The sequence below is a fragment of the Camelina sativa genome, chromosome 16, assembly GCF_030686135.1.
Source record: "Camelina sativa cultivar CO46 ecotype springtype chromosome 16, ASM3068613v1".
NCBI classification, from domain to species: Eukaryota; Viridiplantae; Streptophyta; class Magnoliopsida; order Brassicales; family Brassicaceae; genus Camelina; species Camelina sativa.
Window position 1 is genome coordinate 26,557,699 of NC_141895.1, and position 21,659 is coordinate 26,579,357.

The following is a 21,659-nucleotide window of genomic DNA, read 5'->3' on the forward strand; positions in this document are numbered from 1 at the left end:
TCTCCCGCCTCTTCTCACGGAAATAAAACAATACGGAGTTCTTACGTTAACGTTAAAAACAACACAGAGTTCTTGCGTGAACATTAAAAACAACACGACGTTTAAAATTCATTAGACCAATCCAAAATCGAACCGGTCTTGTAAACCAAATAACCGATACCGGTTTAGTGAGAAAAAGGGTTTTATACTCTTCTTCCTTTGATTCTCTCTCGCCGGTAATTTCGCCGCCTCTCTGAAGGAAACGATGGAGGAAGTAGTCGTAGTAGAAGCGCCACCACCGAGTTCTGCTCCGGTTATTGGATACGTAGAAGAGGTTGAAGAAGATGATGAAGATGATCTCTCGTTTTCTTCAGATTCCGATATCGCTGAAGCTCTAGATTGGCTAGACGGTAAAGACGATGACGAGCTGATTGGTGGTGGATTCTCTCTCCATGCTCGCCGTCCTAATGCTCACGGTGGACATGGTTCACGACCTAACTCTAGTTCTCTTCAACCTATATCTAATAAGGCTCAGAAGCTTACTGGTCACGTTCGTGCTTCTCCTTTGGAGGTATAAATGTTTCTTATCTTGGGTCTTCGATTTGTGTGGTTCTTTGCAAAGTGATCGACTTTATTATCAATTGGTGTTCATAGTATCTGAAATTTGATATTTTGCCTTCTCCTGAGCCATTTGTACTTGGTTCTATTGATTTTGAGTCATTAGTATTTGAAATTTACTGTTTTTAATCCGTATATTGGACATTAACGTTTAGAGTTTGGAATGATTTTGTCAAAGATTATAATTTGAAAAAGCTTATGGATTGCTCATAATCTCTTGCTCAAATGAACATTTAGGTTATAGGATTTTTATGTTCAGGGAGCTTTTGTACTTGTAAGGTGGAGAACTATGTGGTTTTATGATTGATTTAAGATGATTGCGGATGTAGGGATGGGAAGGAAGAGTACAAGTTGGGATGTCGAATTCTGTGACAACTGCGATTCGTGGAAGTTTAAGAGAGACAGAAATTGGTAGAAGCAGAAATACTGATAAAGCGGACCGAGCAACAGTTGAACAGGTGAGGTTTTGATTGTTATAAAAAAATTCGGGTCTGGTCATTTTGAGTGTTTAATGTAATGTGCTGATGTTGTTCGTTTGCTCTTTGTTCCAGGCTCTTGATCCAAGGACACGTATGGTTTTGTTTAGAATGCTTAATCGGGGCGTGTTCAATGATGTTAATGGTTGTATTTCGACAGGCAAAGAAGTATGTCACCACTACTTTCATATTCAATGGTTTAGTTATTTATTAACAGTCACGAAGATGATGTGTTTGGATTTCGTTGTTAACAGTGCTCTCTTTTATTATTTATCTTACAGGCTAATGTTTATCATGCCACAAAATCTGACGGTTCAGAACTTGCAATAAAAGTGTACAAGACATCCGTTCTAGTTTTCAAGTAAGCTTATAAATGTTGTTTATCGTTGCTTCAAAGAAATTTAACTTGATGATTTTGTTTTTGACCCCATTTTCAACTTTGATGATTTCAGGGATCGAGATCGATATGTACAAGGAGATTACCGTTTTAGATATGGGTACTGTCGCCACAATCCCAGGAAGATGGTGAAGACGTGGGCTGAAAAAGAACAGAGAAATCTTAAGAGGTAATTCCTATTATTTTTTGTTGGTGTGTGCTGAATAATAGTACTTACATGAATTAGAATAACGAATCTTGTCAGTCATCTCTGATCTACTGATCCATATTGAATCTAGTTAATTTTGGTTCACATATCTTGTTTTCCAATTAAAAGCTGGAGATGTACTCGCTGTTTTTCAATTATATGTTACAATAGTTTTGTAACTCCTTGGTTGGTTTATATTCGTGCTTCATTGGCAGGCTTCATGCAGCAGGAATTAGATGTCCAGCTGTTATACTTCTACGCCTTCATGTTCTTGTGATGGAGTTCATAGGTTCGCTCTAATTCATTATCTTTTCTTTTTGGTCACTGATTCCAGGCTACTCTTCTCTGTTTACTCTGTTTCATTAACATATTTCAATGAAACAGAGAAATGTTGACGTAAAGATATTTCCAGCTACCTAATCAAATAGACTAATATTGTTTTATTTATTTATATTTGCAGGGAGGGATGGTTGGGCTGCACCGCGTCTCAAGGATGCTGCATTATCACTAGACAAATTACGTGAATGTTATCTAGAGGTATGTCTGATTTTCTCGCAGAGAAAGTCCAAAGTGTCTTATGGTAGTACTTTAATATCAGGTGGCATTACAGCCATAGTTAATCTCTTCAGGATCTCATCACTATAAGTAACTCTAACATCTTTTCGCTTGCATTTCAGTTGATAATTCAAATGCGAGTATTGTATCAGAAGTGCAAATTGGTGCATGGGGATCTCAGTGAGTATAACATACTTTATTTTGAGGTGAGTTTTGAGTTATTTGTTCATAAAGGATCTCTGAGGAAACAAAAGCAAAAGTTTTTAAACAATAGAGATGATATCATCTTGACTTTTTCAGGGCCACCTTTATATTATTGATGTTTCTCAATCTGTGGATCTGGACCATCCTCTTGCCCTGAATTTTCTACGGGAAGATTGTGACCATGTCTCAGTAAGTGCGAATAGTAGCATGATTTAACAATACGTACTCTGACTGGGAAAAAATGTCTGATGTGTGCATTGTTTTGACATTCACGCGCAGGATTTTTTCAAGAAACATGGTGTGGCTGTTATGACAATAAGGGAGCTATTTGACTTCATAGTGGATCCGACAATAACAGACGAAAATGTTGATAGCTATTTGGAAGAGGTAATGTATAACTTTTTATTATATGTTACTTTTGCTTTTGAATCAGTGGGGAGCTTCATGTTTAAAGCTGTAACGTTTGTATTGGTAATGTCAAATTAATGTAATGAAGTATGTGACAATGAGCAGGTCCAACAAAAAGTTATAGAGCGAGGAGAGATATCCGTAGAGGATGAAATCGCGGATTCAGTATTCATGAAGGTTAGTGAAGTGTATCCAGTCATCAAAACTGATGTGTGAAGCTATCTGTAGAATCATCTTTCTTATTGGTTTTGTTATGATGATCACAGTCATACATACCGAAATCTCTGGATGCTGTGAACAATCCGGAGGCTGACGTGGCAAAGATAACGAGCGGACAGGACACAGGAGACATGCTATACCAAACGATAACGGGGCTTAAGGATGCTCTTCCTAAAGTAAAAGATCAGCAAATAGAGGTGAATGCTGAAGCAGGGGAAGAGGAAGGAGAAGAAGATGATGAAGAAGAAGGAAGCGAAGAAGAAAGTGAAGAGAGTGAAAAAGAATTGGGTCCCGAAGACAAGAAAGCTGCAAGGAAAGAGCACAAGAAGAAAGTGAAAGAAGAGAAACGAGAGTCTAGGAAGAATAAAACACCCAAATCTGCCAAGAAGCGAAAGAAGAAAATTTCTAAACCCCACAAGACTCGTTAAGTGGAACAACAGGTTATCATGTTTTGACACCCCCCTGGTTTTTATTTTATTTTACAATTATTATTTAAAGTTTTGTGTCAAATTTTGGGAAATTGAGTATTGGACCCCAAGAGCTTCATTAAAAAACAGTAAGTTCTTGTAATATTTATAGTACGATTATGAATGATTAAACCCGGAACAGGCTTACTACTATTGTTTCGAGTAAAGGACTAAATACTGTAATGCACTTTGACGTAATTAATGCAATGTAAGTTAGGATTACATAAAGATAAAAATTGAATATGCCGGTCACCGGTCAATGACACGATGGGTCAAGTCAATCGAAAGGTCTAAGTTTTAAAATCAAACCAAATTCAGAATACGATAAAAGAGAAAACAGATAGGACCTTACAATGCAAGTTAATGTAGGGGAGTACTAATTTTTCTTCGACATGGGACAGCAGCCGAAATTGTTGATTTTGAACCGATCTTTTATTGTTTTCTCCGATGGCAACAAAATTATAACAATTCGATTGCGATTTAACACCTAACCTATTTTAATTTTTAGGACAAGTGTTTCGAAACAAGACAACGTATTAAATACAACTTAATTTTTTTTTTTTTTTTTTTTTTTGTAAATACGTAAATACTATTAATTTGTTAAAGAATTTTCCTGTATTTTGTATTTTACACAATTTCATTTTATTTATTTACAGTCTTTTTGTTTTTATGTTCTGACCAGTTTCGTTTACTTCTTTTTTTGCTACAATTTTTTGGTTCTTTCCAAACTCTTCTCATCTTTTACTATCTTTCCTTGGCCTGTTTAAATTTGTAGGTTCTTTTTGTTGTGTTTTGTAGCTTTTCAGTCTTTTCACTGTTCATACTCGAATAATAGTCAATCAGAAAATCATAAAGTAGTATAATAACTTTAATGTTGGTAGCTAAAAAACCATTATCACTATAGAATCAGAACAAAGAACTTCAAGAAAAATAAGAACAGAATATAAAAGAATTACTCTCTTTTATTAATCATTAGAAAACTTTCTCAAAACCTAAAGCTCTCTCTTATTATTTCTCAAACTTATACATAATGCAATATCTCTGCATCTCCTTTTATATAAAAACCTTAGACAATATTTCCTTAATCCAAACAGGAAAACTAACTTATTTTATATATCTCCTAAAACTCCAATATGTATATTTAGCTTTTCTCCTAAATATACTCTTCTTGGGCTTCAAGCTATTTCAAGCTTAACCCAACAATCTCCCTCTTAAGCTTGAAATCTTCTTCACTCATATCCTTCAAGCCAATGAGTTCCCTCATCTCTTTATGCTTAACCCTTCCAAATGCTTTTGTTAAGATGTCCGCCCTTTGCTCATCTCCGGGAACATGCTCAACTTCAATCTGTCCATTCTCAACACATTCTCTTATGAAATGGTACCTTGTGTGTATGTGTTTGCTTCGGCCATGGAAAACTGGGTTCTTGGTGAGGGCAATTGCAGACTTATTATCTATACGAATAACAACCTTTTCTCGTGGTAACTCGGTGATCTCACTTAGTAAGTCTTGTAGCCATATCACCTGTTTTGCCGTCTCTGTAGCTGCCATGAACTCAGCCTCACATGATGACAATGCAACTGTTTCTTGTTTCTGAGAACACCAAGAAATCAAACTCCCTCCAAGATAGAATACATGGCCGGTTGTGCTCTTACCATCGTCCGGATCCACATTATGACTACTATCACTAAACCAAACAGTTTTGGAACTGGATCTTGTGAACTTGAGTCCTAGCATCAACGTTCCCTGCAGATACCTTAAAACTTGCTTCATCGCCACTCCATGGGACTCCTTAGGATTATGCATATATCGACTAAGTACTCCTACACTGTAAGACAGGTCTGGTCGAGTGTGAAGCAGATAGCGAAGACATCCCACAATTTTTCTATAGCTCGTGGCATCAATGTCTTTCTCCTTCAAAGCCTTTGATAATTTGAGTCCAGCCTCCATAGGTGTCTGCGTCAAGTTACACTTCGACATTCCAGCTTCCTCTAGGATTTTAGATGAATATCGCCTTTGACTCAATGTTATTCCCTCTCTGTTTTGGCATACTTCAATCCATAGATAATAAGTCAGCTTACCAAGGTCACTCATATCAAATTTTGACGACATCTCTTTCTTGAACCCTTCTATGGTCTTAACATTGGTCCCTAAAACAAAGAGATCGTCAACATAAACGGCAACCAGAAGAGTATCTTGATTCACCTTTCTCCGATAAACCGAGGGTTCCTTTGAACACCGTTTGAACTTAAGCTCATGGAGAACTTGATTCAAATTATCATTCCATGCTTTTGGAGCCTGCTTTAGTCCATATAATGCTTTGTTGAGTCTATAGACTTTGTCTTCACTTCCTTTCATAACAAAACTCTCCGGTTGCTTTACATAAACAGTCTCCTTTAAATCTCCATGAAGAAACGCCGTCTTAACGTCTAAGTTATGGATTTCCCATCCATTAGCCGCTGAAAGACTGATGAGGAGCCGTATTGTCTCAATTCTTGCCACCGGAGCAAAAACATCTTCATAGTCTATCCCATACCTTGGTATGTATCCTTTGGCGACGAGTCTGGCTTTGTATTTATTAATGCTTCCATCGGAATTCCTTTTAAGCTTAAAGACCCACTTTAAGCCTATTGGTTTTTCTCCTTGTGTAAGTTCAACAAGATCCCATGTATAATTTTTTGTGATCGAATGAATCTCATCCTCACACGCCTGCATCCAGTTTTCCGATTCTCTTGCTTCCTCGAAGTTGTATGGTTCATTGTTGAGACACATTAACAGATGTTCTCCTTCTTCCTTGGCAAGTAACACGTAATCATTGAGATACTTGGGTCTACGTATCTCTCTTTGTGACCTTCTCAGCTCAACAACTCCTTGATCATCATCCTCGCTACCATCGTCTCTACTTTCGATAGCATCTTCTTCGATACTTCCAATCTCTCTTTTAACCATAGTTTCTGATTGGACATTGTTATTGGCGGTTCTACCAGCTTCGTCAAGCTCTTCTTCTCGATAGACTTGCTCTGTTTCTTGAATACCATGGTTCCCGTAAACTCCAAACTTGATCGTAAACTCTCCAGCTTTATTCTCCTCAGCTCTGTTTTGATTCCAGTTCAAGCCCTTTTCTTCATCAAAAATAACATCACGGCTTACGACTATTCTCCGATTTTGTAGATCATACATCCTATAAGCCTTTGATCCTGGTTCCGTACCCAAAGAAACCAACATTCGCGTTCTATCATCCAGTTTCTTTAAGTGCGGTACCTCTGTTTTTGCATACCCGATGCAGCCAAACACTCGGAGATGGTTGATATTGGGTTTCTTCGATCGAAACATCTCATATGGAGTTTATTCTTTGAGTGCTCGTGTAGCAATTCTATTCAAGAGGTATGTAGAATGCCTCACAGCTTCTCCCCATAAGTAATTCGAAACTCGCATATGCTTGAGAATACTTTGAGTCATCTCCATCAACGTCCTATTCCTCCTCTCCATAACTCCATTTTATTGTGGAGTATAAGGAGCTGTGAGATGTCGTTTTATACCCGAGTTGGCACAAAACTCATTGAACTCTATTGATACAAACTCACCTCCTCTGTCCGTTCTGAAAGTTTGAACGTTCAATCCTGTTTCTTGCTCCACCATACTTTTGAACCGTTTAAACTTGTTGAAAGCCTCACTCTTCTCCTTCAACAGAGTTATCCACATATACCGTGAATAGTCATCAATGAGCACAAAAATGTATTTGTTTCCAGCCATTGTACTCGGTGTTATGGGACCACATAAGTCACCGTGTATCAACTCAAGTGCTCTAGTTGCTCGATAAGTAGTGGCTTGCGGAAATACATGCCATGTTTGTTTTCTGAGAAGGCATGATCCACAGATTTCTTTCTCAAGCACAACATGTGGTACTCCTATCACAGGTTCCTTTTGTATCATGGACTTCATAGTCTCATAGTTAACGTGACCCAACCTCACATGCCATCTACTTGAATCGCTTGTTGTCATAGAATAAAGGCTTATTTGATCTTTAATCGCCATTGTTACCTTGTAAAGCCGATTTCTTGATCTCACTGCCTTGATTAGCAACTTTCCATCTTGATCATGCATAGTTAAGTTGTCATCTATCATTCGTATGTCACATCCACACTCAGTAGCTTGTCCAAGACTAACAATGTTACTCTTCAACCCCGGAATGAAATACACATCGGTCATTGTTTGTAGCTCTCCATGCCTATCAACAAACTCAATCAACCCCTTATCTTTGATGTCTATTCGAGAGTCATCACCAAACCTCACTTTACCCCGAATAGATGTGTCTAGTTTCGAGAAATATCTTTGGTCCCCAGTCATATGATTGCTAGCTCCATTGTCTAGGTACCACGTATTTTCTTCTCCGCTATTCGTTTCATACTTGCTTGGCACAACCTTCTCTTCATTGAGATATACTACCTCGTGTATCATAAGTTCGTCGGCTTCCCTTGTACTCTTGTCATCACTTTCTTGAGCTTCTTGAAGTTTCAGCATTCGATCAGGACAATTAGAGACGAAGTGACCAGCTTTATCACACCGATAGCAAACTATTCTTGAAATATCTCGTCCTCCATTATAGCATCCCCGGCCTCTTCCTCTGCCGAGAAACCGTCCTCCTCGTCCTCTGCCTCGATACTCTCCCTTGAATTCACGCTGCTCATGAGGTGATTGAGATTCCATGTTAGCGTACATCAACTTACTCTGTTCTTCCTGAGCCTCCTCTTCTTCAGCGATGCGTTCTTCATAAGTTTTGAGACGTCCAACAATGTCTTTGAAGCTAGTGTTCTTAAGGTCCAAAACTTGCTCAAGCGAGGCAATGATATGTATGTATTTTCTGCGAGGAAGACCCTTCAAGAATTTCTTAACAAGCTTCGATTCCTCAATATCCTCTCCAAGTGATGCCGATTTCGAAGAGATTTCAGATAACTTGCCAGCGAAGTCATCTATTGTCTCAGTATCCTTCATCTTCAATCGATCAAACTCATCCATTAGAGTCTGCAACCTTGCCTCCTTAACACGTTCTGCTCCCATGTGCCTTGGTTTAATGGCTTCCCACACCTTCTTTTCCGAATCTAGCTCTCCTACTTGTAGAATAAGTGCCTCCGGGATTGATTGGAACAACAAAGCAGTAGCCATGTTATTCTGATCAACATCTCCTGTTGGATCTTCGATAATATCCCAGACCTTATGAACTTTAAGTAGGATCTTCATGCGCATAACCCATACCGTGTAGTTGGTAGAGGTTAGCATAGGACACTTGATCGAAGGTGAACTTCCTTCCTTTAGGTTTGTTGTCGCTGTGTTTGATGCCTCCATAATCTCTCCCATGATGTCTTACGAAAAAAAAACTTTGAACAAAACCTTGAAAAACTTTCTAGCTCTGATACCAAATATAGAATCAGAACAAAGAACTTCAAGAAAAATAAGAACAAAATATAAAAAAATTACTCTCTTTTATTAATCTTTAGGAAACTCTCTCAAAACCTAAAGCTCTCTCTTGTTCTCTCTCAAATTCATACATAATGCAATATCTCTGAATCTCCTTTTATATAAAAACCTTAGACAATATTTCCTTAATCCAAACAGGAAAACTAACTTATTTTAGATATCTCCTCAAACTCCTAAATATATTCTTCTTGGGCTTCAAGCTATTTCAAACTTAACCCAACAATCACAAGCACATTAGACATTTGGTTACTTCATATACTTTCCTTTCTCTTTAAACTTTTCTTAATATTAAATCTGATTAACCAAATATAAAATCCTTACGTTAAACAAAATCAATTTGGACTATGATCATTTTTTTGTTTATTGTAATCACAATTTTATATTTTAGATAGTAACAACCAAGTGATAAAATTACATTTTATTATTAGAAATTAAAATTTTATTTTTTGAGATTCTTTAATGTTGTAAAGAATCATGTTTGAGTTATAACCAAAATATGCAGAACAAAATGAAAATGGAATGATCATGTTAACAAATGTGTTGCGGATTATTTTTGTATATTTTCCGGCACTGTAAAATGACTTTCTCAATCACCCATCTAGATGGGTTGTTATAAAAAATAGACAATTTGTTTAAATATATATATATATATTATATATTTTGAATTTATTTTGTACTAACCCTATAAAATTAAATCATGGTTTTATATATAACTTTCTTAGAAGTTTTTCAAAAGAATAAATAAATGTATGGACACCAAATGGTCCAAATCCCTCCACGAGCTCTTACTTAATAATTGATAAGGTCACACATTACACTCCCTCCACTTACTACTTTTACTATAAAACCCAAAGGAGACCAAATCTCTCGGCGAACATGGATTTGGTCTTCTTCGCTTTAATCTTTAGTTTCTTTCTCACGTAACACTAATTATTTGTTCTCTCGTCTACCAAAATTTATGGACTATGATCCCAACACCAACCCATTTGATCTCCATTTCTCCGGTAAACTTCCGGTGAGTTTCATCTTTCCACATCAATCTCTGCTAAATCGGAGTTGTGCCCATCAATCTTGGAGGGTTCATGTTTCGTTTCTCTTTTTGTGATTCAGAAACAGGAAGTCTCGGATTCGGGTTCTGCAGATGTGAAGCCAAAATGGTTAGTGAAAGACGACGAGGTTGGTTTTCTTTTCATTGAACACTTGGTGTGCATCTTTAAACATTAGATTTTTTTTTTTTTACTCACTCAGTGTGGTTATGGATGAATAGATTAGTTTAGTTAGCTCGCTGATGCTGAAATCAAAGCTTTGTTCGTTTAGGGATTTAGTTTGGTAAATGCTGATTTTTTTTTTTTTTTTTTTTTTTTTTTTTTTCATTTTATGGTTTTGTGAATTTTGAATTGAAGACATGTATGTTACAAGAGGAGCTAAACCGGGTTAATTCGGAGAACAAGAAGCTAACCGAAACACTAGCCAGAGTCTGTGAGAAGTACTATGCTTTACAGAATCTTTTAAAGGAGTTGCAGAGTCCTGAAACTGTCAAGTTTCAGAAGGAAAAGTTAACGAAGAAACGAAAACAAGACCTGGATGACTTTGTAAGCTCCCCTGTTGGACTCAGTTGCGGCCCAACAATCGAAAAAATCACCAGCGATAAAGCAACAGTTTCAACCGCTTACTTCCATACCGAGAAGTCTGACACTAGCTTGGTAAGTTGATAAGTTGTTTACCTGAATATTGTAGTCTCTACAACAAGTATTGTTCTATTGTTGGTGATAGTAAACGTATGTTTTAAAGACGATTTGGTACTTTTTTCATAATCCATAGTCTTGTTCTTATTAAGCACCTTTGAGTGTACCAAAACGAATGTTTTTTTGTGGATATACTTGTAGACTGTGAAAGATGGATATCAATGGAGGAAATATGGGCAAAAGATTACGAGAGATAAACCATCTCCTAGAGCTTACTTCAGATGCTCGTTTTCACCGTCTTGTCTGGTCAAGAAGAAGGTAATTTACATTGAACTCCGAGTTTAAACTTGTTAAAGAGCACTTTGATATTTAATTGATTAAGATCTCTAGTGGTATCTGTGTTTGTGTGTGCATGTGTAGGTGCAACGAAGTGCAGAAGATCCATCGTTCGTGGTAGCCACCTACGAAGGGACACATAACCACCCAGGCCAACATGCAAGTGGATCTAGGACGGTGAAGCTTGATCTAGTTCAAGGTGTTCTTGAACCAGTTGAGGAAAAGAAAGAGAGAGGCACGATTCAAGATGTCCTGGTGCAACAAATGGCTTCTTCTTTGACCAAAGATCCTAAGTTCACTGCAGCTCTTGCGGCTGCCATATCTGGGAGATTTATAGAGCAATCAAGAACCTGAAAGTTCTGTAGAATATATGATTTTGTTTTTTCTATTTTATTGCTCATCCCAGTTTAAGGAAATGTGGGTTTTGGGGTGATATTGATTAGGAGATAAAGACGTCAAGTCTAGTAGTGTGTATATTTACATCAAATCAAAGTATCCAAAAGGACCAAAATCATACACTGATTTTCAAACGGGAAAGAATCAAGCACAAGTCAGTAAGTCATGATTACCTGAGTGTTCCGGGAGTTTTGATGCTAAAGAAGGCACAGGACGGTAAGTTGTGTTTGCGGACATGTGGAGGTTGATCAGAAGTCAAATGTCCAGATTGTAAACTTTAGTTGTCTCAGATTCAACTCAACTTGGCCTCCGGTTCAGTCGAAGTTGATTATGGTGATGGTCTGATGGACAATTTGGTTGACGTCCGAGATAAGAAAGAGATACAATGTTTTCGGCTTTGAAAAGAGATACCTATGATCTGGATGAAACTGAGCCTCGTCTGCAACCTCTTTGCATTCTATGTTTCTGTTGATCTCCTTTCTTCTTGTACTCTTGTTTAGACGACGCCATTGCCCACTGTAACTTGTAAAATCGGTTAGAAACAACTTGCAACCTCAAGATTCAATAGTATATATATATTGTGACTCTATAAACCCACTACGACGTACTCCTCATCAATCAGGTAACTCACAAATTGAATCAAACCTGCTGAACTCCTCGTTCGATTACAATTTTTTTTTTTTTTTTTTTTTTTTTTTTTTTTATATCAATTTATATGGTTTACATAATCGGTTTAACATAACCAAACAAAAAGAACCGGTACAGCATCACGAGCCAAAAAAAAAAAAGAAAAGTATTGAACCGAGTCCAATTAGGGTACTCCTTAATTAGAGGTTAGTTCAGTTGTTGAGAAATTGGATTCGTGTCTTTGAGAAAATTCACAAATTTGTTTACGCATTCGTTCGTAGTTTTGTGTCTGAATTTGTGAGTTTAGGATTCGCCATGGACATCGATGTCGGACCAGTTGATCCATCTGTCCTCTACGAACAAGATCTCCATGTTTCTTCTGCTATTTGGGAAGGACAGGTTTGGCTTCTTTTTTTTTCCCTCATTCCCTTTTCTTCTTCCTCAAAATTTCAAATTTTGAATTTAGGGTTCATCTTAATCTCCCATCTTTCCTTAGGAACGAGGTCTTCTTCGTTGTCAAGAACACACTTCATTACTTCATCAATGGAAACTCACTGACGAACAAATCAAACTCGTGGACAAAGCTGGTTTCGGATTCTTCCGCAAAATCGGTCCAATGAGTCTAAACAATTCACTAATCTCTGCACTCGTTGAGCGTTGGAGAAGAGAAACCAATACTTTTCACCTTCCTTTAGGAGAAATGACTATAACCTTAGATGAAGTTGCTTTAGTACTTGGACTTGAGATTGATGGAGATCCAATTGTTGGTTCTAAAGTAGGTGACGAGGTTGCTATGGATATGTGTGGTAGACTCTTAGGGAAGTTACCATCTGCTGCTAACAAAGAAGTTAATTGTTCGAGGGTTAAGCTTAATTGGCTTAAAAGAACTTTCTCTGAGTGCCCTGAAGATGCTTCTTTCGATGTAGTTAAATGTCATACTCGAGCTTATCTCTTGTATCTTATTGGTAGTACCATTTTTGCTACCACTGATGGTGATAAAGTCTCTGTTAAGTATTTGCCTTTGTTTGAGGATTTTGATCAAGCTGGCAGATATGCTTGGGGAGCTGCTGCATTGGCTTGTCTTTACAGAGCGCTTGGTAATGCTTCCCTTAAGTCTCAGAGCAACATTTGTGGCTGCTTGACATTGCTACAGGTTGGCTGCTATGTGTTTCGTTTTGTGTCCATTTGAGATTTCAATATCTTTAGGAAAAGTAACATATTATTGTCTTATGTATGTATAGTGTTGGAGTTATTTTCATCTGAATATCGGTAGACCAGAGAAATCCGAAGCGTGTTTTCCTCTTGCTCTTCTGTGGAAAGGTAAAGGGAGCAGATCCAAAACCGACCTATCTGAGTACCGCAGAGAAGTAGACGATCTTGACCCAAGCAAGGTAAACCCCTTCAGCCTTCACTTCATCCTTAAGAATTTGTTTATGTCTCTTCTCATGTTAATCGTTTGGTTGTGAAAATGCAGATCACTTGGTGCCCATATGAAAGATTTGAGAACTTGATCCCACCACAGATTAAAGCCAAGCTGATCCTAGGGAGATCAAAAACGACTCTTGTATGTTTCGAGAAAATAGAGCTACATTTTCCAGATAGGTGTCTGAGGCAGTTTGGGAAACGCCAGCCGATACCTCAGAAAGTGAAACGTCGTGACAGAAAGAACAGGCGAGTCGATGACTTGGACACGTCAATGAGTCTAGCATGCGAGGAATGGACTGAACGTGGGGATCACATCATGGACAGTCCTGGAGGCAGCAATGTGGTCGATGATGGAGCGTACATGGAATGGTACGCTCGGATTAGTATCACCAAACTTTATCGAGAAGCGTTTCTCGAGTCCCAAGTCATGAATATGGTAAATAAAAAGGATGAATATTTATCATGTGGTTAGACGTTTTATAATTGAAACCCCGCAAATTGATTTACATTGGTTTATTTGTGTAGATTGCTTGCATGAGGGAATTTGAGGAAGCTGCTTCAGGGATTTCGATGGAGAGATTGTCTCCGGTCGAGAGGGAAGTGATGGAGAGTGTGAAGGATACATTCTCTAATAACTTGACGTTTGGAGGATGGCAAGAAGTGGCTGTTAATAGTGGTTATGGGAAGCGGAGGCGTCGGAATGAACAAACACCAACGAGTGGTAATGATATTTCATCTCTTCTGCTTCAAAAGGACACATGAAATCTTTTTTTTATGTATTAGATTTATTTTTCATCTATGAAACGTTGCAGTGTTTATGTATACTGTATATAGTATTGGCTATTTGGTTAGAAGGTGCAACAACATAACTTCAGTTAAGTAACAATGTGTTTTTAACTCTGATACACAAACTCTGAATTTCGGCCAATGGCACGTAGAACAAGATGCAAAGGAATGGTTAGGTTCAAAGGACTACATCAACAATTTATCTCATTGACATTTGACATGGTACAGTTCCAACAAATTGAAGACCCCAGAATATTGGGTCAAATCTATATTAACGATGGCTAGATGTCAATGGCACTATCCCCTCCAAAGCTGAATGGATCATACGAAATGGAAATGGTACCTATCTTGGTTCAGGTCAAGCTTGAGAGAAAACAATGAATCCTGTTGAAAGCAAATTTTAAGCTCTCATGATTCCAATGCAACAAAGGTCTGATTTGAAGGAGACAATAAATAATAAGTGGTAATTTGTTCTTAAATATATTGGATTAACTTTATAAACCATCCCTCATCGATTAAAGAAAAAAAAACAAATCCGACGTGCAAGAAAGTACAAATCTTGTTGTTGTATATTTTAATGATGCTGTCTTTTCCAGTTCTAAGATCGAAACACATGTCCTTAGTGAGAGTCCCCCACCCCACACCATCAGATCAGCGCAAGATTTTAATTTCGCATTCTTGTTGTGACGTGGACCAAGTCATGAATGAACCGTTGCATCCAAGAGTGTGTTTGTTTGGTAACAGATTTGTGTTATCACTATAACCAAACACACATGCCTAAGCACCGAGTCAACGAACGAACCATGGTTTCACGGGCTTATCTATATAGAAACGTCTTCTCTTGGCTTGGGCTTCGGACATAGTCATCATCATCTATTCCATCTTTCTCGTAATTCCCGAAAAAAAAATCAAGAATCATAAGGATATGGCTTCTGCGGAGAGCGAGTACAGGTGCTTTGTCGGAGGCTTAGCTTGGGCCACCGACGAACAGTCTCTGGGGAGGAGTTTCAGCCAGTTTGGAGAAGTTCTCGACTCCAAGGTCCGTTAAGACGACCCGGATCCGAAATTCTGACCCGAATCCGTGTGACTCTGTTTTCTCTATCTCTTTGTTACTCTGTTACTATGTTACTTTCTCTGTTACTTAACCTCAATCGGTACGTTCATCATCGAAACAATCGTCCGATTTTGTTGTCTTTTTATAATATCTGTTTCTTGTTTCTGTGATTTAACTCAGACGTTTTCTGGATCAGATCATCATTGATCGTGAGAGTGGGAGGTCTAAAGGGTTCGGATTCGTGACTTTTAAAGATGAGGATTCGATGAGGACTGCGATCGAGAGAATGAATGGTCAAGAACTTGATGGTCGTAGCATCACTGTTAACGAGGCTCAGGCTCGTGGTTCTGGTGGTAGTCGCGGTGGTAACGGCGGTGGATATAACCGTGGAGGAGGTGGTGGTTATGGAGGATCTGGTGGCGGTGGTTATGGAGGGGGTGGTGGCTACGGAGGTAGACGTGATCAAGGTGGTTATAGTCGTGGCGGATACGGTGGTGGTGGTTATGGAGGTGATCGTCGTGACGGTGGTTACGGTGGTGGAGGTTATGGTGACGGAGGTTACGGTGGTCAGGGACGATCTGACGGAGGAAGCTGGAGAACTTGAGCTTTGTGTCTTTCACTCTTTTGTTGTTTACTTTTGGTTCTGGATTTGGTCTTTGTTTATTTGGTTTCTCATGTTTAGTTTCATACATAAAAACAAAATAAAAGGTTGATGCTTTTGGTTTTTCCCACGTTCAAAGAGTTAGGTTGCAGATTGAATCAATTCAAAGTTAGGGTCCTATGACTGTTCTTTAAGAATTGGTAAGAAAGTTAGGGTCCCTTTTCACACACATATAAACATATATATATATATATATATTATGTGTAATTTACATATTTCTTGAAAATTTATATTTGATATAAAGTTTTGAATCCGGTTTAATCGGGGCAAACTAGATTGAAACTCATACATGTTATTGTAAGACATAATTATTGTATTGGTAAGTATGTAAAAAGTAAATTATAACGTAATTAGATATTTGCTGACGTTGTCAATGATTCCACATATCCAACAAACATGACCATAACTTTACTTCCATATCCACGAATGCTCACAATTTTTCAGTATTTCTCCACTTGTTTACAAAAAGAAAAGTCACACAAATCATTAGTATCAATCTCAACTTTGCGTTTTAACTAAACCACTCTTGTCAATGACAACGAATTGTAAACCTGAAATGTGTTTGAAACTGGTTCATTTTGTCGTCAAACAGTTTCATTCAGGTCGAAATCAGTAAGAATAAAACAAAGGAAAAGCCATCTTCGATCTGAATGAAACTGTTTGGCGACAAGATGAATCAGTTTCAAACACATTTGAGGTTTACCATTCGTTGTTATTGACAAGAGTTATTTAGTTAAAAGACAAGGTTAAGATTAATATTAATGATTTTTGTGACCTTTTCTTTTTGTGGACAAGTGGAGAAATACTAAAAAATTGTGAGCATTCGTGGATATGGAAGCAAGGTTCTGGTCATGTTTGTTGGATATGTGGAAGTGGAAATTTGGAATCATTGACAAGGTGAGCAAATATCTAATTACGTTATAATTTACTTTTTACATACTTACCAATACAATAATTATGTCTTACAATATATCTATATTTGAGTTTCAATCTAGTTTGCCCAGATTAAACCGGATTCAAAACTTTATATCAAATATAAATTTAAAAGAAATATGTAAATTACACATAACTAATATATATATACGTTAATATGTGTGTGAAACATAAGGGACCCTAACTTTCTTACCAATTCTTAAGGGACCCTAACTCTGACCTTTCTTACATCCTATGACTGTTCGTAGAAAATAGAGCCGGCTCTTAAGTTTACGAAGACCACAAGTAAATGAACAAAATGGACTGCTCTTGCATATTTTTATTATAAAAAAATAAACAAAAAAATGCCAAAACAAATTAGATGTTAAACAAAAAATTATTAGTTATTAGTTTATTACGAAAGTTCAAAGACATTGCACTCTCATTAAACAAGATCGAACCACTGCACTAAAGATTTTTTTTTTCTGAAATTAATATAGGACCCGAAATTGTCTATATTATTTAACACCGCAAACAAATGTTTCATAGACTTGTTCCATTGGTTTGCTTTGCATGAAAACATCATTGGTAACAAATCAGACAAGAAAATATCATTGGTGCACGGTTTAGCGAACATGAAGCACGTCAATCACTGGAGTTTGTAGAATTGAAAAAGTTCAGTAGGGTTGTCAAATCGAAAAAGGGTGTTTCACAATGGAAAAGTGAATAGTATTGGATACAATATTACATGATAAACAATATTTTTTAATTACACTGGAAAAGAGAAGATAATAAAATACAGATACATCTCTCACACTCACACTGTTCCATTATACAATATACAATGATAAGATAATTTTATGAAGAAAATATACAGAGTACTAAAGAATGTGTGAGAACGTATTGTATATGTATCTTATGGTGGTACATTACAAAATTTACAAGTGTATAGGAAGTGATTAATGAATTTCTTGTAGTGTTGGAATATAAATGGGATGACTTATGTGCTAGTTGGTACCACAAAATACTTCTCATTCATAAAAGTACATAATTTTAATAAATCGATAATGATTTTCAAAGGTTTCCTCTAATCATCAAAAAGAAAATCTTAAAATTCGTTAGAGGTTTCACAGTTTCGACATCACATTTTAGATTTTTTTTTTCATTTCCTCCCATAAGTTTGTTGTCCTTAATAAACTCATGCAAGACATCATTAATGATGTTGAACATCTCTCTTATATTGTTTTTGTTAATATCCCTATGATTCAAAGATTTTGTAGCCTCTTAAATACGAACAACAACTTGAAAACTCTTATAACTTCTTTTGTTCATTTATCGAAGAAGACAAACATTTAAGAGAATGTCTTTAATCTTCCGAAACTTTTGTACCAATGTTATCGATTTATCGTATAAAATGCTTATAAAAGTTGCTTGATGCCCAAGAAGAAAAAATTCTGGCTTGTGTTCTACTGCTTCATAACTTAATTGCTAGGATCATGTAACTATTTTTGCTGAGTAGAAATTGAGCAATAGAATGGCATTGACCTTAAATCCATCAAACACTTAAAAAGAAACAAAATAAGTTCAATATCTATTTGAAATCACCAATAGAAGTTTATTATTATGGTTCCTCACACGGTATCCTTAAATGAAATTGACAATGAAGCACATCTTTTAAAATTTTAGAACTTGAGTTATTGAAAACAATCATTTAGGGGTATATTGTCCCAATTAGAATTCAACAGTTAAGCCCATCCCTTATGTTATTTTGGTATAGTGTCCTAGTAAATAAAATCTTATGCGGCATCTTGATACATGTAAAAACTTTAATAAAACTCATAATTTTATTCCTCGAATCAGTCTTTCTGTTGAAAATTAACAAGTCAATGAATGTTTAAGTCATTAAGATAACCTCCCTACAAAAATATGAAGCTTTCGTACTCCTGTTATCAAAGAAATTGTTGGAGAATTGCTTAGGTGCCTAAAAAATAATACTTTGGTTTTAAAATGTATTGTTTTAAACCTCTAATTGTTGAGATCGAGTATAAGTCAAGCAAATTGACGTTATTGAACTTCAACTGAACAAATTATTTTTTCTAAAGTTTAAACATCCAGTTTGGAAACACCAATATAAACTTTACTTTTAAGATGCTTTGTAAGGTAAACCTAAGTTGACATGCAATTAAGCACATTTTTTTAAATATCAGAACTTAAGTTAGAAAGCAACCATTTATACAAACCAAATTGTTACATTGATAGTTGATTATTTTGATATGATGAGATTTCTAGAACTTAATGAAAAAGATAAAGATAAATGTAAATTTGGATTAGATAGAGTTACTTCAATGATGTAAAGGTGACAGTTCCTAAATATGAGTAACTTGCATTTCCTTTTCCTCAGGGAGTCTAAAATTTGTATCATTGGAATTACTTGATCTGAATTCACATTTTCCCTCATCCTTTGCACAAAACTATTATGAAATCTCATCATGTTGAGATACTCAATTTTCTATGCAAGAACTTGGCTCTCGAAACTCTGCATTCAAGCTCATATATCTATAAAAGCATTCTTGAAGATCAAATTAATGGTGTATCTTAAAAAACAACTAAATACTAATCATCTATTTGTGCTTCCAAAATGGATGTTAATTAACTTTTGTAAATTTTTTTTTGTTGAATTGAAGGTCCATGACATCATGTTGTTTGAGATCTACTCGGCCAATGCTAATACCCGATCTAAACTATTATAAGTTTTAATGCAATAGATTTTAAACCAAAGCATTATCTTCCTAGGCGCCAAACAATTTTCCAACATCGTCTTAGATAACAGTGGCACAGAAGCTTCATATGTTTGTAGGGGCATCACTCTTAAACATTCTTATCTTCAAAAGAAAAACTAATCCAAAGAACGAGATGATGAGTTTTATGTATCAAGACGCCAAATAAGATTTTACTCGCTGGGACACTATAACAAAACAACAAAAAGAAAGTTCTCAACATTCTTAATGTTGTTTTACTGAGTTTATAAAGTGCAACCAGAATAGAAAAAAAAATAAGAAAGTTTTGTGAATGTATTAATGATGATACAAGAGAGATTACTTTAATGAAGTAAGAACACTAACAAGTTTAACTATAATAAAAAAAGAAGAGTTTTTTCTTGAAGCCTGAGGTTGATGGTCGTTATAGTGGGAGACTGAAAGAAACTTCGATGGAAAGTGTTTCAAAACCTAGTCTAAGCTGAGAAAGAAGAAGATTGACGAAGTAATAGGGTTTATACAAATATGGATTCTTGAGCTGATTTTAAAGAGTTTATACAAGTGTCTTTGCTACAACAATATCTAATATATAATTTTTAAAACTTTCGTGATTCATTTTTTTTGTGGCATCCATCAGATCGCTCTTGCTGATGCGACAAGGATTATTATGTTCGACGTTATCACTAATCCTTTTATAACTCAACATGTCATATAACTGACTTATAAACTTATAGTAGAGAAAGAAAAAAATACCAATTTCTTTTGATATGTGAAATTCAAGACTCCACCTTTATGAATAAAAGAAGAAAAAAAAAACTTACTTGGTCAAATATACTATAGATCTTTTGTGAAAGACATGAATTGGCGACAAAAAAAAAAGAAGAAGAGATGAACTTATAAAAAGTTAAGTTGATTGATAAGTTGCATCAGTTTCTGGTGAGTATTTGAAGCAACTGTTTATCAAAGGTAGTGATGTTTGATTGATTTGCAATTCATTAGCTTAATCAAGTTATTTAGTTTAAAGAATATATAATCGTTCATACTCTAATAAAAAATAACTCAAATTACGATAGAAAAATCAACAATTAAAACTAACCTTTAGTGTGTGACATCGATTTTACCCATCATCCGAGAAGATATAGGATAGTAATCATCAGACGTTTTCTGACGACAGAACCAACTTTGTTTCCCGTAAATCCAAATTTCAGAATCTATCTCTCTAACGACCGGAATTCAATCTTTGTTTCCAGATCGTTTACATATCTTTTCTATCTCGGTTTCTCAATTCTTTTTTTGGGAGCAATGCGACAACCCTTAATGCGCCGATGAGAGAACTCCTCGATGCGGTTTTGACAGAGAGAAAATGACTTGTTTTTAGTTGTTATCTATATCGTATATGATGTGTTTATATAAAAGAAAATAAAGAAAACAAAAAAAAATAAATTACAGGATAAGGCTAATTTTTTTAAAAAAATTGAGGAAATACACCATTTTCGAATATCGGGTTTATATTTTTAGGTTTAATTTATTCATTTTTGGGGTTTATTAAAGTATTAGGCTATAAAGTTAAATAATTATGATTTAGGGGGTTTAGTTTTAGATTATTTAAATATATCTTTATGACTCTTTTTGTCAACAATTTTTTTAAACTGACTCAAAAGTGTTATTTGTTATTATTATTATTTTTTATACTCAAAATTGTTATTTAGTCAACTAATTTTAATACAAATACAAACTTAGCTATTTAGTTAGTACCAATAAAGAAAACATTGTTACAAATTCATTGTAGTCAACAAATTACAATAGGAATTATTCTGGCTGTTCTTTTTCTTGACTTGACTATTCTTTAAAGTGATAATAAGTAAAAATATAGATTTACCACAATTTAATTGTTTTCACTTCTAACACATATAAGCTTACTAGGAAAAACACTAAGAAAGATTTTTTTTACTAGTAAAAGTACTTTTATATACACTTATAATAGAATATTTTTTCTTATATATTAATTATTAAAACCGTAGTTATAAAATTATTTGTA

The 21,659-nt window shown here is 35.8% G+C and overlaps 4 protein-coding genes and 1 pseudogene across 5 annotated transcripts; all 5 read left to right on the plus strand.

Moving 5' to 3' along the window:
- The first annotated feature begins 169 nt into the window (after positions 1-169).
- LOC104752135 (uncharacterized) lies at positions 170-3,663 on the plus strand. The gene is made up of 12 exons (XM_010474204.3): positions 170-550; positions 927-1,055; positions 1,149-1,241; positions 1,355-1,434; positions 1,526-1,639; positions 1,873-1,946; positions 2,118-2,194; positions 2,335-2,418; positions 2,513-2,605; positions 2,696-2,803; positions 2,930-3,001; positions 3,091-3,663. The coding sequence occupies exons 1-12, from the start codon at positions 245-247 to the stop codon at positions 3,469-3,471; spliced, it is 1,611 nt and encodes a 536-aa protein (XP_010472506.1). The 5' UTR covers positions 170-244; the 3' UTR covers positions 3,472-3,663.
- Positions 3,664-9,722: 6,059 nt separating this feature from the next.
- On the plus strand, positions 9,723-11,534 carry LOC104752136 (putative WRKY transcription factor 60). Its single transcript, XM_010474205.3, has 5 exons — positions 9,723-9,998; positions 10,094-10,159; positions 10,387-10,686; positions 10,870-10,986; positions 11,089-11,534. The coding sequence occupies exons 1-5, from the start codon at positions 9,942-9,944 to the stop codon at positions 11,356-11,358; spliced, it is 810 nt and encodes a 269-aa protein (XP_010472507.1). The 5' UTR covers positions 9,723-9,941; the 3' UTR covers positions 11,359-11,534.
- Positions 11,535-12,214: 680 nt separating this feature from the next.
- On the plus strand, positions 12,215-14,355 carry LOC104752138 (protein MAIN-LIKE 1). Its single transcript, XM_010474206.3, has 5 exons — positions 12,215-12,426; positions 12,524-13,180; positions 13,269-13,418; positions 13,502-13,888; positions 13,978-14,355. The coding sequence occupies exons 1-5, from the start codon at positions 12,343-12,345 to the stop codon at positions 14,212-14,214; spliced, it is 1,515 nt and encodes a 504-aa protein (XP_010472508.1). The 5' UTR covers positions 12,215-12,342; the 3' UTR covers positions 14,215-14,355.
- Positions 14,356-14,834: 479 nt separating this feature from the next.
- Positions 14,835-16,016, plus strand: LOC104752139 (putative glycine-rich RNA-binding protein 1). Of its 2 annotated transcripts, none has more exons than XM_087491906.1 (2): positions 14,835-15,392; positions 15,489-16,016. In XM_087491906.1, exon 2 carries the CDS (start codon positions 15,558-15,560, stop codon positions 15,894-15,896), a length of 339 nt encoding a protein of 112 aa, XP_087348032.1. In that variant the 5' UTR covers positions 14,835-15,392; positions 15,489-15,557; the 3' UTR covers positions 15,897-16,016. The 2 variants fall into 2 exon arrangements, with proteins under 2 accessions (XP_087348032.1, XP_010472509.1); XM_010474207.2 differs by having other exon boundaries at positions 14,919-15,277.
- A 562-nt stretch (positions 16,017-16,578) lies between these two features.
- On the plus strand, positions 16,579-19,893 carry LOC147925986 (uncharacterized; annotated as a pseudogene).
- The last annotated feature ends 1,766 nt before the right edge of the window (positions 19,894-21,659 follow it).